Below are 16,816 nucleotides of genomic sequence, written 5' to 3' on the forward strand. Positions count from 1 at the left end.
CATCTGCTATGTGGGTTGCCTGAGGGCTGGACAGGATGATTACCCAGTGCAGGGCACCGTAATGGGTAACCGTTACGTGCAGGCATCTGCTATGTGTGTACTGAGCGCCTGTTGATAATAATAGTGACGGCACTTGTTAAGCGCTTACTGTGTGCGAAGCGCTGTTTTAAGCACCGGGGGGATACAAGGTGATGAGCTTGTCCCACGTGGGGCTCACAGTCTCAATCCCCATTTTACAGGTGAGGGAACTGAGGCTCAGAGAAGTGACTTGCCCAAAGTCACACAGATGACCAGGGAGATTAGAAGCCGCGACCTCTGACTCCGAAGCCCGGGCTCTTTCCGCGGAGCCACGCTGCTTCTCCTGCGGGCAGGGCACTGAACTAGGCGGCTGGAGCCATGGGAAAGAGGTCAAAGGCCTGACCCTTCATTTGTGGGAGATCGGGGAGGAGGATGGGGGATGGCAGGCATTCATCACGGGAGCCCCGTCCCGAGTGAGCAGAGCAATATTAAGTGACCGCCCCGGTGAAGGAACTAGTCGGTGAGAAGCGAAGCCACGGGAGCGAGGTGGCGGGATCCTGGGGAACCCCGGACCTCGAACCGGTCTGAGCTGCCCAAATCCCCGGGCCTCGGCTCCCCAGGGCACTGAGCTACAGGCGGGTGACTGGGTTTAGCCGGACAAACAACAGATCCCTTTCCCATTTAATTCAGGTAGACGAAGCTAGTACATCTCCTACCTAGAAGAGTCCGAGGGCACTTTCTAAACTAGACCTGTAGCTGTATGTGTGTGTGTCTTATTTGTGAGCGTATGAGTCCGCGTCACGTCCGTGTGAGACGTGGCGGCGGCGATGTGGCGATGTGGCCGTGGCGGTGCCGAGGGATTTTTACAGAGGAGGAAACTGGGGCCTGGAGAGGTCAAGCGTTGGAACCCGACGGGCAGGCCCGTGCTCTTTCCCCGGGCCGAGCTGCTTCGGGGCGGGTCAAGGGAGGACCCGGGATGGGTCACAGGCGGCCACGGTTTCCCTAGAATCGGCGGACGACTGCCCCAGCAACTGCTTCGGCAACGGGGACTGCGTCTCGGGGACCTGCCGCTGCTTCCTCGGTTTCCTGGGCCCGGACTGCGGCCGAGGTGGGGATGGGCCGCGCGGCCTGCCCGCCGCGGGTTGGGCCGGGGCAGGGGCTGGCGGGGGACCGGGCGGGGTGGGCGGCGGGACGCCCGGTGACGGAGCCCGTTTGTCCCGTCCCCCCGCGGCCTCCCCCAGCCTCCTGCCCGGTCCTGTGCAGCGGCAACGGGCAGTACGTGAAGGGCCGCTGCCTGTGCCACAGCGGCTGGAAGGGCGCCGAGTGCGACGTGCCCATGGGCCAGTGCGTCGACGGGGCCTGCCGCGGCCACGGCACCTGCATCGTGGGCACCTGCATCTGCCACCCCGGCTACAAGGGCGACAGCTGCCAGGAGGGTGAGCTCCCCCTCCTCGTCCCTCCCTCGGGGGAGTCGAGACCCCCCGGGCCCGATTGCAAAAGCCGCCCGGCCGCAGAAGCGACCTCCCTACCTCCGGGTGAGGAGGCAGGCCAGCGTGGCGGTGTTGGGACTCGCACCCGGGTCTCCTGACCCCTGGCCCGCACCATTTCCTCTGGCCCACGCGGTCCGCTCTGTCCCCTGAGCCGCAAGACCACTCTGCCATCGTCTGGGGTTGGTTCCCGTTCTTCACTCGCCCTTTCCCAGCCCGCTCGGTCCCGTGCCGGGCCCTACCCACCCGCCAAGTGGCCTTCCCCTTCCGGCACCCCTGGAGCCCCAGGGTTGGGATGAGAAGCCGGCAGGAAGTTGGGGGCAAAGCGCCCGGGGTCACGGGACGTCCGGAGCCACCCGTCACCCCAGAGAAGGGAGGTCAAGGCCGGGGGGAATGGGAGCCGGGCCTCGGAGTTCTTGTCCCGGAGGAGGCGGGCGAGGAGTTGGCCCCGAGGGCGGGCCCGGGACCGTCTCCTCCCCCATTGAGCGCGGGACCCCGTCCCCAGCCGGGACCCTCCAAGGAGCCCGGACGCCCACCCTCGTGGCTAGGCCCGGACCGGGCTCCGGGGCCCCCGGCTCTGACGGCGCTGCCTCGGTCTCCCCGGCAGTGGACTGCATGGACCCCACGTGCTCCGGGCGGGGGGTGTGCGTCCGCGGCGTGTGCCACTGCTCCGTGGGCTGGGGCGGGCCCAGCTGCGAGTCCCCCCGCGCCACCTGCCTGGACCAGTGCTCAGGCCACGGGAACGTCCTCGCCGACGGCGGGCTCTGCGGCTGCGACCCCGGCTGGACCGGACACGACTGCTCTGTCGGTGAGCACGGCGACCGGGGTGGTATGCGCGGGTAGAGTGGCGGCGTTCACCACTCCGGCCTGTCCCGTCAGCCCCAGCTGGGGAGGTGCGGGGTCAAGGGCAAGGGGGGATCGTGGAAGCGCTACCCTCTGCCCCACCGCCCCCTGGGCCCAGCCCCCGTCAACCGGTCGGCTGACGGCTCCGTCCCGGCTCTTCCCCTCCTCCCGGCCTCCTCTTCCCGCGGGCCGCAGAGGTGTGCGCGGCCGACTGCGGCAGCCACGGCACCTGCGTGGGGGGCGCCTGCCGCTGCGACGACGGCTGGATGGGCTCGGCCTGCGAGCAGAGGGCGTGCCACCCGCGCTGCAGCGAGCACGGCACCTGCCACGACGGCAAGTGCGAATGCAGCCCCGGCTGGAACGGCGAGCACTGCACCATCGGTACGGAGCGCGGGGGGCCTCGGTTCTCCCCCGCGGACGTCAACGGGCCCGTCGCCGCCCGGACCCCCGGGGCCATGGCGGTCGGAGGACCCACCGTCCCCTTCCCGTGCCTCCCTGCCGCCTCAGAGTGTGGGGTGGGGGCGAGGGCGGTCACCTCATCCGGGGGCCGTCCAAGGCCCGGATACATCCTAGGGCTGGACAGGAAAGCCCGTTCCAACCCGGTATTGGTGGGGAAGCGGGGAGGTTCGGTGTCCCCCTGTCCGGGCCGGTACAGACAGGCCACGCGCACTGGCTCCGTGTCCCCACTGGCGTCCCGGCTCCGTGCTACCTCACGTCTGTCTCGTCTTATGTCTCCTAAGCTCATTACCTGGATAAGGTTGTGAAAGGTAAGAGCCTCCCTCCCTCCTCCTTCCCTCTGTCCAACCGTCTGCCCCACTTCCCTCCCAGATGGGTCTCTGGGAGCATGTGCGTTCCTGTCGCTGGGCCCGTAGAGACGCATTCGGATCACACGTGCACGCTCCCTCTGTCCCATCCACGAGGCCCCGTCCTCCCGTACCCTGTGTGGGCTCCGGGGACGGGACGGCCACCCCGATCCGGCCGGGAAGGGGATCCCGGGGTGGGGAGGGGAAGGGGCCCCCGCCATCCGTCCGGCGGTCCGTCCGTCCGGTGTCTCCCCGCGCAGAGGGCTGCCCCGGGCTGTGCAACGGCCACGGCAAATGCACGCTGGCCCTGGACGGCTGGAACTGCGTCTGCCAGCTGGGGTGGCGAGGCACCGGCTGCGAGACCGCCATGGAGACGGCCTGCGGCGACGGCAAAGACAACGACGCAGGTAGGAGGGCGGGCGCGGGGCGGCTACGCGGCGCCCGCTCGGGTCACAGCGGCTGCTCTGCGTACAGTGAGTGCCTGTACGTAATAATAATAATGACCGTGGCATTTGTTATCATCATCATCATCATCATCAATCGTATTTATTGAGCGCTTACTATGTGCAGAGCACTGGACTAAGCGCTTGGGAAGTACAAATTGGCAACATACAGAGCGGCTGCTCTGCATACAGTGAGTGCCCTGTACGTAGTAATAATAATACTGACCGTGGCATTTGTTATCATCATCATCATCATCAATCGTATTTATTGAGCGCTTACTATGTGCAGAGCACTGGACTAAGCGCTTGGGAAGTACAAATTGGCAACATACAGAGCGGCTGCTCTGCATACAGTGAGTGCCCTGTACGTAGTAATAATAATACTGACCGTGGCATTTGTTATCATCATCATCATCATCAATCGTATTTATTGAGCGCTTACTATGTGCAGAGCACTGGACTAAGCACTTGGGAAGTACAAATTGGCAACATACAGAGACTGTCCCTACCCAACAGTGGGCTCACAGTCTAAAAGGGGGAGACGGAGAACAAAACCAAACAGACTAACAAAATAAAATAAATAGAATAGATATGTACCAGTAAAATAAATAAATAAATAGAGTAATAAATATGTACAAACATATATACATATATACAGGTGCTGTGGGGAAGGGAAGGAGGTAAGAAGGGGAGGATGGAGAGGGGGACGAGGGGGAGAGAAAGGAAGGGGCTCAGTCTGGGAAGGCCTCCTGGAGGAGGTGAGCTCTCAATAGGGCCTTTGTTAAGCGCTTACTATGTGCAAAGCGCTGGGGAGGTTACAAGGTGATCAGGTGATCCTATGGGGGGGGGCTCACGGTTTTCATCCCCATCTTCCAGATGAGGAAAACTGAGGCCCCGAGAAGTTGTCACTTGCCCCGAGTCACACAGCTGACCGTCGGCGGAGCCGGGATTTGAACCTCTGACTCCAAAGCCCGGGCTCTTTCCACTGAGCCACGCTGCTTCTCAGAGTGACGCTCTGGAAATGTTTTAGGGGCCCAAACGTGCTGGAGGTAGGGGGATCGGTGAGCGGGCATTCGGGATCGGAGTGATCGGACCAGGTGGTGGTGGTCATTTGCAGGGAGTGAAAACTGCACCCACAGTGCTCCACACATTGCTTACCACTGCTGGGTAGGGACTGTCTCTATATGTTGCCAACTTGGACTTCCCAAGCACTTAGTACAGTGCTCTGCACACAGTAAGCGCTCAATAAAGGCGACTGATTGATTGATTGGTACGTCGCCCCGTTCACAGCGGGCACCCGGTCTGCCGCCTGCCCACAGTTGGTGCCCGGGACAGTGGGCACTCCCTCCCATACAAAGGTTTCCGTGTCAGTGTGCACAAACCCCTCCCAGTGTCCCCCACATTCCCCCCAGTCCCGTGGACCCCGGAACCCCAAAGACCCCTAAACCCGTGGGAGCCCCTGTAGCCGGCAGCTGAGTGCGATCTGAGAAGCAGCGTGGCTCAGTGGAAAGAGCCCGGGCTTTGGAGTCGGAGGTCATGGGTTCAAATCCCAGCTCCGCCGACTGTCAGCTGTGTGGCTTTGGGTGAGTCACTTCACTTTCTAGACCTTGAGCCCACTGTTGGGTAGGGACCTTCTCTAGATGTTGCCAACTTGGACTTCCCAAGCGCTTAGTACAGTGCTCTGCACACAGTAAGCGCTCAATAAATACGACTGAATGAACGAACTTCACTTCTCTGGGCCTCTGTTCCCTCATCTGTAAAATGGGGATTAAGACTGTGAGCCCCCCCGGGGGACAACCTGATCACCTTGTAACCTCCCCAGTGCTTAGAACAGCGCTTTGCATATAGTAAGTGCTTCATCAATCAATCAATCAATCATATTTATTGAGCGCTTACTGTGTGCAGAGCACTGTACTAAGCACTTGGGAAGTACAAGGTGGCAACTTATAGAGACCGTGCCTACCCAACAGTGGGCTCACAGTCTAAAAGGGGAGACAGAGAACAAAAGCAAACATACTAACAAAATAAAATCAATAGAATAGATATGTACAAGTAAAATAAATAAATAAATAGAGTAATAAATATGCACAAACATATATACATATTACAGGTGCTGTGGGGAAGAGAAGGAGGTAAGATGAGATAAGATTAAAGAAGCAGCGTGGCTCAGTGGAAAGAGCCCGGGCTTTGGAGTCCGAGGTCATGGGTTCAAATTCCGGCTCCGCCAATTGTCAGCTGTGTGACTTTGGGCAAGTCACTTCACTTCTCTGGGCCTCAGCTACCTCCTCTGTAAAATGGGGACTGAGACTGTGAGCCCCAAGAGGGACAACAGGGAGGGACTGTGAGCCCACTTTTTAGACTGTGAGCCCACTTTTTAGACTGTGAGCCCACTGTTGGGTAGGGACTGTCTCTATCTGTTGCCAATTTGTACTTCCCAAGCGCTTAGTACAGTGCTCTGCACATAGTAAGCGCTCAATAAATACGATTGATGATGATGATGATGACAACCTGATAATCGTGTAGCCTCCCCAGCGCTTAGAGCAGTGCTTTGCACATAGTAAGCACTTAATAAATGCCATTATTATTATTATTATTATAAGATAAATGCCATCGTTATGATCGATCGGGACCCTCGGGGCCCTTCCTGAGTCCAAGCAAATAATAATAATAATGATGGTATTTGTTAAGCGCTTACTATGGGCAAAGCACTAAACGACCCGGAAATCTGGGGAGCGGCCGCGGGCGCGCCTGGGGAGACGGGGCAGCGGAGGGTGGGCGGACGGGCGGCCGACCCCCGGGCTCGCCCCTCCGCAGACGGCCTGGGGGACTGCCTGGACCCGGACTGCTGCCTGCAGCCGCTGTGCCACGGCGATGCCCTCTGCCACGGCTCGCCCGACCCCCTGGACCTCCTCCAGCAAGGCCCCGAGCCCGCCGCCGCCCCGCCAGGCCTGCGCTCCTTCTACGACCGCGTGCGCTTCCTCGTCGGCCAGGACGGCACCCACAGCGTCCCGGGGGACGACCCCTTCGACGGCCAGTACGGGCCCAGTCGCGGCGGAAGGGTGAGGGGGCGCCGGCTGGGGGGCACGGGGACGCTCACTGGGCCCTCTCGTCCCCCCCGTCCCCGCAGGCACGCCTGTGTCATCCGCGGGCAGGTCGTGACCTCCGACGGCACTCCGCTCGTGGGCGTCCGCGTCAGCTTCGTCCGCAAGCCGGCCCTGGGCCACACCGTCAGCCGGCAGGACGGCAGGTGAGGGGGCGACGGGGCGGCACGGCCCACTCCTCTCCCAACCCGGGAACGACCCCTCTCGGGAGGCAGCGTGGCCCCGTGGGAAGAACACGGTCTCTGGAGTCGGACGTCATGGGTTCGAATCCCCGGCTCCACCAACTGTCAGCTGTGTGACTCTGGGCAAGTCACTTCACGTCTCCGGGCCTCAGTTACCTCATCTGGGAAACCATCATCATTGTCTCCCCCTTTTAGACTGCGAGCCCACTGTTGGGTAGGGACTGTCTCTCTATGTTGCCAATTTGTACTTCCCAAGCGCTTAGTACAGTGCTCTGCACATAGTAAGCGCTCAATAAATACGATTGATGATGATGGTCATCATCATCATCATCAGTCGTATTTATTGAGCGCTTACAGCGCTTGGGAAGTACAAGTTGGCAACATAGAGAGACAGTCCCTACACAACCGTGGGCTCACAGTCTAAAAGGGGGACTAAAAGGGGGATATTATTATTATCGGAGGACCTGGGTTCTAATCCCGGCTCTGCCACTCGTCCTCTGCGTGACCCTGGCCGGGTCACTTCACTTCTCCGTGCCTCGGTTCCCTCCTCTGCAGAATGGGGATTCGATGCCTGTTCTCCGTCCTGCTTAGTCTGTGAGTCTCTTGTGGGAGCTGATTATCTTGTAATAGTAATAATAATAATAATAACGTCATTTATGAAGCACTTACTATGTGCAAAGCACTGTTCTAAGCGCTGGGCGGGGGGGTTACAAGGTGATCAGGTTGTCCCACGGGGGGCTCACAGTCTTCATCCCCATTTTCCAGCTGAGGGAACCGAGGCCCAGAGAAGTGAAGTGACTTGCCCAAAGTCACTATAGCTACCCCAGTGGCTAGTACAGTGCTTGGAATATAATAAGCACTTAACAGCGCTTAGAACAGTGCTTTGCACATAGTAAGCGCTTAACAAATGCCATCATCATCATTATTATTATAGTAAACATTTAACAGCGCTTAGAACAGTGCTTTGCACATAGTAAGCGCTTAATAAATGCTATTTAAAAAGCAAAAAAACCCCCAAATACCATTATTATTAGCTGGTGTGGGACTGGGACCTGGTGAGGAACAGCTGCTGAGAGATCAGCTTTCTCTCCCTAAGTCACTATCCTCACCAGCAGTGGTCTTCACTGGCCATTCATTCATTCATTCATTCATTCATTCATTCAATCGTATTTATTCATTCATTCATTCAATCATATTTATTGAGCGCTTACTGTGTGCAGAGCACTGTACTAAGCGCTCAGGAAGTCCAAGTTGGCAACATCTAGAGACGGTCCCTACCCAACAGCAGGCTCACAGTCTTGAAGGGGGAGACAGACAACAAAGCAAATTAACAAAATAGAATAAATATGTACAAGTAAAATAAATAGAGTAATAAATATGTACAATTCGTTCAATCGTATTTATTGAGCGCTTACTGTGTGCAGAGCACTGGACTAAGCGCTTGGGAAGTCCAAGTTGGCAGCATATAGAGACGGTCCCTACCCAACAGCAGGCTCACAGTCTCGAAGGGGGAGACAGAGAACAAAACCAAACATACTAACAAAATAAAATAAATAGAATAGATGTGTACAGGTAAAATCAATCAATCAATCAATCAATCATATTTATTGAGCGCTTACTGTGTGCAGAGCACTGTACTAAGCGCTTGGGAAGTCCAAGTTGGCAGCATATAGAGACAGTCCCTACCCAACAGTGGGCTCACAGTCCAAAAGGGGGAGGCAGACAACAAAACCAAACATACTAACATAATAAAATAAATAGAATAGAGATGTACAGGTAAAATAGAGTAATAAATATGTACAGACATATATACAGGTGCTGTGGGGAAGGGAAGGAGGTAAGATGGGGGGGTGGAGAGGGGGACGAGGGGGAGAGGAAGGAAGGTGATCCAGCTTGGACCGACTGCTAGTGTCTTGTGCCCAGAAAGACCCACCACCCTCACACATTCTCGCCGTGTCTCTCACACACAAACACACAATCTGTCCCTCAAGTGTCCTCAGCCGCCACGTGTTCGGAGAGGAAGGAAGGTGATCCAGCTTGGACCGACTGCTAGTGTTTTTTGCCCAGAAAGACCCACCACCCTCACATATTCTCGCCGTGTCTCTCACACACAAACACACACGATCTGTCCCTCAAGCGTCCCCAGCCGCCACGTGCTCGGAGGGCAAGCCGGCCGCGGTCGGTCTTCCAGCGCCGTATTCCTCCCCCCTTTCTCCGCCCGCTTCGGCCTCGCAGCTTCGACCTGGTGGCGGACGGGGGGGTGTCGGTGCAGCTGCGCTTCGAGCGGGCGCCGTTCGCCGCGCAGGAGCCCACGCTGTGGCTGCCGTGGGGCCGCTTCTTCGTCATGGAGACCGTCGTCATGAGGCACGAGGAGAACGAGATCCCCAGCTGCGACCTCAGCAACTTCGCCCGCCCGGACCCCGTCCTCGCCCCGTCCCCCCTCACGGCCTTCGCCGGCTCCTGCGCCGACCGGGGCCCCGTGGTGCCCGAGATCCAGGTGAGCCCCGCCGGGCGGCCCCCCGGCTTTATTAATAATAATAGTAATAATGATGATGGCATTTATTAAGCGCTTACTACTGCTCTTACCGCTGACCTGGTGCTCTGCTCTTTTCGGGGAGGGCCCGGCTCGGAGGACGGGGCTGGGCCGCGTCCCGTCCGGCACCGGCGCTCCCGAGGGGCCGACGGCGCTCAGTACGGCACCCTGCACGTGATAGACGGTGCCCTGCATCCACGAGATGCCCTAACCGGGGCCCTGCGCACGGGAGCCGCCCAGTATAGAGCCCTGCCCATAAGAGCTGCGCTTTCCCAGCACGGCTCAGTGGGAAGAGCCCGGGCTTTGGAGTCAGAGGTCACGGCTGTGTGGCTTTGGACAAGTCCCTTCTCTGTGCCTCAGTTCCCTCATCTGTCAAATGGGGATTAAGACTGTGAGCCCCCTGTGGGATAACCCGATCACCTTGTATCCCCCCTCAGCGCTTGGAACAGTGCTTGGCACATAGTAAGCGCTTAATAAATGCCATCATTATTATTATTATTTCCCGGGTTCCTCTGTGCAGAGCCCTGTAATGGTCACCTCCCGGGCAATTGAGAACCTTCCTGCCCACCCCCTGCTAGAGGCATGGCTGGGAAAGGCCTCCAGTCTTGGGGTCATTCATTCGTTCATTCAGTCGTATTTATTGAGCGCTTACTGTGTGCGGAGCACTGGATTAAGCGCTTGGGAAGTCCAAGTTGGCAACATATAGAGATGGTCCCTACCCAACAGCGGGCTCACAGTCTAGAAGGGGGAGACAGACCACAAAACAAAACATATTAACAAAATAAATTAAATAGAATAAATATTCGTTCATTCATTCATTCAACCATATTTATTGAGCGCTTACTGTGTGCAGAGCACTGGATTAAGTGCTTGGGAAGTCCAAGTTGGCAACATCTAGAGATGGTCCCTACCCAACAGCGGGCTCACAGTGTAGAAGGGGGAGACAGACAACAAAACAAAACATATTAACAAAATAAAATAAATAGAATAAATAGTCATTCATTCAATCGTATTCACTGAGCGCTTACTGTATGCAGAGCACCGGACTAAGCGCTTGGGAAGTCCAAGTTGGCAACATCTAGAGACGGTCCCTACCCAACAGCGGGCTCACAGTCTAGAAGTCACGGTCTATAACTTGTACTTCCCAAGCGCTTAGTCCAGTGCTCTGCACACAGTAAGCGCTCAATAAATACGATTGATAGAAGGGGGAGACAGACAACAAAACAAAGCATATTAAAATAAAATAAACATGTAAAAATAAAATAGAGTAATAAATCCGTACAAGCATATATACGGGTGCCGTGGGGAGGGGAAGGAGGTGAGGCGGGGGTAAGGTGGACCCCCTGAAAGGGACCCCCGGGGTCTCCCCGCCTCTCTCAGAAAGCCGCCGGCCGCGCTTAGTCCAGTGCTCTGCACACAGTAAGCGCTCAATAAATACGATTGATTGATTGATTGATAGAAGGGGGAGAAGACAACAAAACAAAGCGTATTAAAATAAAATAAACATGTACAAATAAAATAGAGTAATAAATCCGTACAAGCATATATATGGGTGCCTTGGGGAGGGGAAGGAGGTGAGGAGGGGGTAAGGTGGACCCCCTGAAAGGGACCCCCGGGGTCTCCCCGCCTCTCTCAGAAAGCCGCCGGCCGTGCTTAGTCCAGTGCTCTGCACACAGTAAGCGCTCAATAAATACGATTGATTGATTGATAGAAGGGGGAGACAGACAACAAAACAAAGCATATTAAAATAAAATAAACATGTACAAATAAAATAGAGTAAAAAATCCGTACAAGCATATATACAGGTGCCGTGGGGAGGGGAAGGAGGTGAGGCGGGGGTAAGGTGGACCCCCTGACAGGGACCCCCGGGGTCTCCCCGCCTCTCTCAGAAAGGCGCCGGCCGCACGGGGAGTGGGGCCCGCTTTCGGGCCGGACGCCCCGGCCCGCTGGGGTCCTCGGCCGGGCCGGGGCCGACCCCTGTCCGCGCCCTCGCAGGCCCTGCAGGAGGAGATGGCGCTGCCGGGCTGCCGCATGAAGCTGAGCTACCTGAGCAGCCGGGCGGCCGGCTACAGGGCGCTGCTGCGGGTGGGGCTGACCCCGGCCTCCGTGCCCTTCAACCTCCTGAGGGTCCACCTGCTAGTGGCCGTGGAGGGACGTCTGCTCCGCCGCCGCTTCGCCGCCGCCCCGGGCCTGGCCTACGACTTCGTCTGGGACAAGACGGACGTGTACAGGCAGAAGGTGTACGGGCTGGCCGAGGCCTTCGGTGAGCCAGCCCCGGCCGGGCGCGGGCGAGGGCGGGCGGGCGCGGGCGGGCACGGGCCTCGCTCACCCCCCGTGTCCCCCGCCTCGCCCCCAGTGTCCGTGGGCTACGAGTACGAGTCCTGCCCCGACCTGATCCTGTGGGAGAAGCGGAGCGCGGTCCTGCAGGGCTACGAGATGGACGCCTCCCAGCTGGGCGGCTGGACGCTGGACAGGCATCACGCCCTCAACATCCAGAGCGGTGGGTAGGGGGAGAGGGCGCGGGGGCTGAAACCCGAGGCCCGGGGAGGCCGGGCGACCCGGCCGGGTCAATCAATCAATCAATCGTATTTACTGAGCGCTTACTGTGTGCAGAGCACTGGACTAAGCGCTTGGGAAGTCCAAGTTGGCAACATATAGAGACAGTCCCGACCCAACAGTGGGCTCACAGTCTAGAAGGGTAGGCCCTGGCGTGGTCGGGACCGGGACGTGGGGCCCCCGGCGGCGGCCACCACCGTCCTCCGGGCCCCGCCTGACCGTCCCGGGGGGGGCGGGGGCGTCCCCATCCGTCGGCCCTCAGGCATCTTGCACAAGGGCAACGGGGAGAACCAGTTCGTGTCGCAGCAGCCGCCGGTCATCAGCAGCGTCCTGGGCAACGGGCGGCGCCGCAGCGTCTCCTGCCCGAGCTGCAACGGCCTGGCCGAGGGCAACAAGCTGCTGGCCCCCGGGGCCCTGGCCTGCGCCGCCGACGGCAGCCTCTACGTGGGCGACTTCAACTACATCCGCCGCCTCCTCCCCTCCGGAAATGTCACCAGCGTCCTGGAGCTCAGGTAGGCTCCCGCGGTGGACTCGGCCCTGGGCTCCTCCGCGTTGGGCCGGGCTGCCCACCCTGCGCCCACTTTTGGGTGTGCGAGGGTGTGCGTCTGCGTCCCGGGTCAGGGACTCCTTCGGTGGTTCCAGGGGTGTACGTGTGTATGTATGTGCACGCGTACGAGCACGGCTGGATCTGGACCAGTTGTGCGAATCACACGCCTGCAGGGAACAGCCTCTGCCTATGGTCTTTAGGAAGCCAGGCAGTGCCCATCTTGGTTTGGGGGCAATGGGGAGGGAGTCTTGCCGGGGTGGGTGGCAGGAGAGAGTGAGACAGAGACAGACACGCTTTGGCCTCCAGCCACTAACCCCTCCTTCTCTCTTCTGCCCCTGCTCTCCGGGTTGGCTCTCAGAAATAAAGATTTCCGACATAGGTAAGCCGCGGGCCCCCGTCCGCGCTGCAGCCCCCTGCCCGCCTCACAGGCCCCGGCCTGGCCGCTGGGTCCGGCGGGTCCTGGCGCGGTCACCGGAGCGGGGGCGGCTCAGCCCCTGGTCCCAGAGTGGGAGGGCACAAGTGGGGAAAAGGGAAGCCTCAGGGGTCCCGAGGTCCATGTGCCACCAGTGACACCCCCCCACACACACAAAACCCCGGACGGAGTGGCGGGAAGTCGGTGCCGGGCAGGACCGCCCGACCAATTAGCCCGTCAGCCAAACGCCCTTGGGTGGGGAGACCAGATCCTTGGACGTGATGCCACCCACCGGGAATCCTAGCCGGGCACCTTTCCCAGCTCCCACCGGTCCGGGGACGGGTGCCACTGAGACCCCGGCGACCTGCAGGGCGTATGCCGCCACCGGGAAAGGGTGGCACCGAGGCATCCGCGGCGGGGAGTCAGCTGTGGGCCGGGCCCCGGAGACGGGAGAGACGGAGTCTGCCATCGGGCTTCCCCGTCCGGGTGGGATGAGGGGGAGCCCCGCGGCAGGGCCGGGAGGGTGACGGGGCTCTTTGCCTCCGGGCGCGTGCCCTCTCTCCAGCCACAGCCCAGCTCACAAGTACTACCTGGCCTCCGACCCCGTCGGCGGCTCCCTGTTCCTCTCCGACACCAACAGCCGGCGGGTGTTCAGGGTGGACGTGGCCGGCGGCGCCGGGGCGGCGAAGGACTTGGCCAAGAACGCCGAGGCGGTGGCCGGGACGGGGGACCAGTGCCTCCCCTTCGACGAGGCGCGCTGCGGAGACGGCGGGAAGGCCATCGAGGCCACGCTCACCAACCCCAGGGGTGAGTGGCCCCCGCGGCCCGCTCCGGGGCGGGCCGAGCCGGCGGCTGGGCCACGCCGTCCCCGGCAGGAGGGGCTCGGTGGGGGCCCGACGGCCCAGGCCGCGCCACTGGCGGGGGTGGGTGGGGGGCAGGCGCGGCGGGGCCGGCTGACGAGGCCGCTGTCCGGGGCCCAGGCATCGCGGTGGACAAGTTCGGGCTGATCTACTTTGTGGACGGCACCATGATCCGGCGCGTCGACCAGAACGGCGTCATCTCCACCCTGCTGGGCTCCAACGACCTCACCTCGGCCCGGCCCCTGAGCTGCGACTCGGTCATGGACATCTCCCAGGTGACCGCCCCCGCTCCCCCGCCGAGACGCCTTCCCCGTCTCTGGGACCCCCTCCGCCCCGCCGAGCCCGACGGGAGCCCTCGGGGGGAAAGCGGTTCCTGCCCCAGCGTCCGTTGCCGTGGGTGGACTGGGGCGGCCTCTCCCTCGGCTGGTCTGACGGCAGGGGGGACGCAGGGGAAGGAGCCGGTTGGACTCCTCGCCCGCCCCGGGCGCCGGGCCGCCCCGGCTGACGCCGCCCTTCCGTGGCCAGGTGCGCCTGGAGTGGCCCACGGCTTTGGCGGTCAGCCCGCTGGACAACTCGCTGTTCGTGCTGGACAACAACGTGGTGCTGCAGGTGTCCGAGAACCACCAGGTGCGCGTGGCGGCGGGGCGCCCGCTGCACTGCCAGGTGCCCGGCCTGGACCCCTTCCTGCTGGGGCCGGCGGCCGGGCCCGCCACGTTGGAGTCGGCCGCCGCCCTGGCCGTGTCTCCCGCGGGCGTCCTGTACGTGGCCGAGACGGACGAGAAGCGGGTGAACCGTGTGCGGCGGGTGGGGGCCGGGGGCCGGCTGTCCCTGGTGGCCGGGGCCCCGGGCGGCTGCGACTGCAAGAGCGACCCCGGCTGCGACTGCTTCTCGGGCGACGGCGGCTACGCGCAGGACGCCCGGCTCCACGGGCCGGCCGCCCTGGCCGTCTGCGCCGACGGAGCCCTCTTCGTGGCCGACCTGGGCAACGTGCGGGTGCGCGCGGTGCGCCCAAACCGGCCGGCCCCCGACGCCCACGGGCTGTACGCGCTGGCCTCGCCGGCCGACCAGGAGCTGTACCTGTTCGACGCGGGCGGCCGCCACCTGCACACGCAGAGCCTGCCCACGGGCGCCTTCCTCTACAACTTCACCTACGACGACGCCGGCCGCCTGGCCCTGGTCACCGACCGCGGCGGCCACGCCGTCCGGCTGCGGCGCGACTCCGCCGGCCTGCCCCTGGCGCTGGCCGCCCCCGACGGCCGCGTCCACCGGCTGGCCCTGGGCGCGCACGGCACCCTCCGCAGCCTGGCCACGCAGGGCCGCGAGCTGGCCGCCATGACGTACCACGGCTCTTCGGGCCTCCTGGCCAGCAAGAGCAACGAGGACGGCTGGACCACCTTCTACGAGTGAGCGCGACGGCGGGGCCCCAGGGACGCGTGGGCGGGTGGCGGGCTGGAGGCTCCCCGTGGGGGTCCCCGGAGGAGCGGGGAAGGAGAGGCCTGCCGCCTGACGACTTCTCCTCTGGGCTTCTGGGCGGACAGCGTGGGGCTGCCGGAACCCACGACCGGGAGTGGCGGTGGGGCCCGGCGGCCGGAGGTCCGGTCCCGGATCTGCTGGGTGAACGTGGGTGGGCCCCCGCGCTCGCCGGACGCTCACCCCACGCCCCCTCCGCCGCCGCAGGTACGACGGCTTCGGCCGCCTGACCAACGTCACCTTCCCGACCGGCCAGGTCAGCAGTTTCCACAGCTCCGCCGACGGCTCGGTCCACGTGCGCACGGACGGGTCCGGCCAGGACGAGGTCACCGTCACCGCCAACCTGTCCGCCGCGGGCACCTTCTACACGCTGCTGCAAGGTGAGGCGCGGGGGCCCCGCTGCCTTCTCCCCAAGGCCCCGCACGGTCTCGCCCGGCCGCCGGACCGCCGCCCCCCCGTATCCACCGGCGGCGGGGAGGGGGCGGAAAGGAAGCCCCAGCCAAGCAGCGGAGGGCTCTCTGTTGGAAGAAGACCGCCGCCCACCCGTCTGGGGAACCCGCCCCCGGGATGAGGAGGGAAGCGACCCCGGCTGTCCCCCTCCCGCCTTCCCACCGGCCGGTCCCCGGCAGCCGAGAAGCGGAGGGCGCGGGGAAGCGGCGGGCCCTGCGTCCCGCCCCATATCCCCGTCTCCTCCCCCCGGCCCCAGACCAAGTGCGCAACAGCTACTTCATGGGGGCAGACGGGTCCCTGCGTCTCCTGCTGGCCAACGGGATGGAGGTGGCCCTGCAGACGGAGCCGCACCTGCTGGCGGGCACGGTGAACCCCACCGTGGGCAAGAGGAACGTGACGCTGCCCATCGACAACGGCCTCAACCTGGTGGAGTGGCGGCAGCGCAAGGAGCAGGCCCGCGGGCAGGTCACCCTCTACGGCCGCCGGCTGCGGGTAGGTGGCACACGCGCGGGCCCCGAGTCCCGTCGGGCCACTGCGGTAAGAGGGGTGGCCGGGGGGCGATCCAGTAAGGACCACTTCTTCCTCCAGTCCTCGGTCCGGCGGGCATCCGGGCCACGGACCGATGCCCGTTCCGTCCAGTCGGTCCCGCCGGGCACAGCCTTCCGTGATGCTATTTTACCCTATCCACCAAGCAACAGTACGGACCGAGGGCCCGCAACAGTACGGTAGAATTCAGAGACGCGGTCCCTGCCTTCCGGGAGCTCACGGTCCACCGATTTATTTATCGAGCGCTTGCTGTGTGAGAGGAGCGCTGTATTAAGCGCTTGGGAGGGCACACCGCGACAGAGTCGGCAGACACATTCCCTGCCCCGAAAGAGCTCACAGTCTAGCGGGGGAGGCAGGCGTTGGAATAAACTACAGACGCGGACGTGGGGGCCGACGATGGGGCTGAATAAAGATTCGGACCCCGGGGGAACGCAGAAGGGGGGGGCCTGTGGAAAATTTCAGCAGGGGAGGCCGCCTGGAGGAGATGTCATTTTAATAAGACTTGGAAGGTGGGGAGAGCGATGGTCTGTCAGTCGTGACGAGGGAAGGTGAGCCGGGCCAGAGG

At 61.9% G+C, this 16,816-nt stretch overlaps 1 protein-coding gene across 1 annotated transcript in view; it reads left to right on the plus strand.

Moving 5' to 3' along the window:
• The window catches only part of TENM4 (teneurin transmembrane protein 4), a 391,883-nt gene that overhangs the window by 367,934 nt on the left and 7,133 nt on the right, over window positions 1-16,816 (plus strand). The window contains exons 15-32 of the mRNA XM_038761748.1: window positions 1,025-1,126; window positions 1,260-1,454; window positions 2,113-2,313; window positions 2,544-2,729; window positions 3,089-3,115; window positions 3,412-3,558; window positions 6,409-6,628; window positions 6,722-6,841; window positions 9,113-9,374; window positions 11,406-11,673; window positions 11,767-11,910; window positions 12,229-12,478; window positions 12,872-12,892; window positions 13,491-13,732; window positions 13,906-14,060; window positions 14,311-15,188; window positions 15,463-15,635; window positions 15,962-16,197. Of these exons, the coding sequence (XP_038617676.1) occupies window positions 1,025-1,126; window positions 1,260-1,454; window positions 2,113-2,313; window positions 2,544-2,729; window positions 3,089-3,115; window positions 3,412-3,558; window positions 6,409-6,628; window positions 6,722-6,841; window positions 9,113-9,374; window positions 11,406-11,673; window positions 11,767-11,910; window positions 12,229-12,478; window positions 12,872-12,892; window positions 13,491-13,732; window positions 13,906-14,060; window positions 14,311-15,188; window positions 15,463-15,635; window positions 15,962-16,197 (3,827 nt within the window). The remainder of the gene's footprint in view (window positions 1-1,024; window positions 1,127-1,259; window positions 1,455-2,112; window positions 2,314-2,543; window positions 2,730-3,088; window positions 3,116-3,411; window positions 3,559-6,408; window positions 6,629-6,721; window positions 6,842-9,112; window positions 9,375-11,405; window positions 11,674-11,766; window positions 11,911-12,228; window positions 12,479-12,871; window positions 12,893-13,490; window positions 13,733-13,905; window positions 14,061-14,310; window positions 15,189-15,462; window positions 15,636-15,961; window positions 16,198-16,816) is intronic.

This window comes from Tachyglossus aculeatus, chromosome 20 (assembly GCF_015852505.1).
Source record: "Tachyglossus aculeatus isolate mTacAcu1 chromosome 20, mTacAcu1.pri, whole genome shotgun sequence".
Lineage (NCBI taxonomy): Eukaryota > Metazoa > Chordata > Mammalia > Monotremata > Tachyglossidae > Tachyglossus > Tachyglossus aculeatus.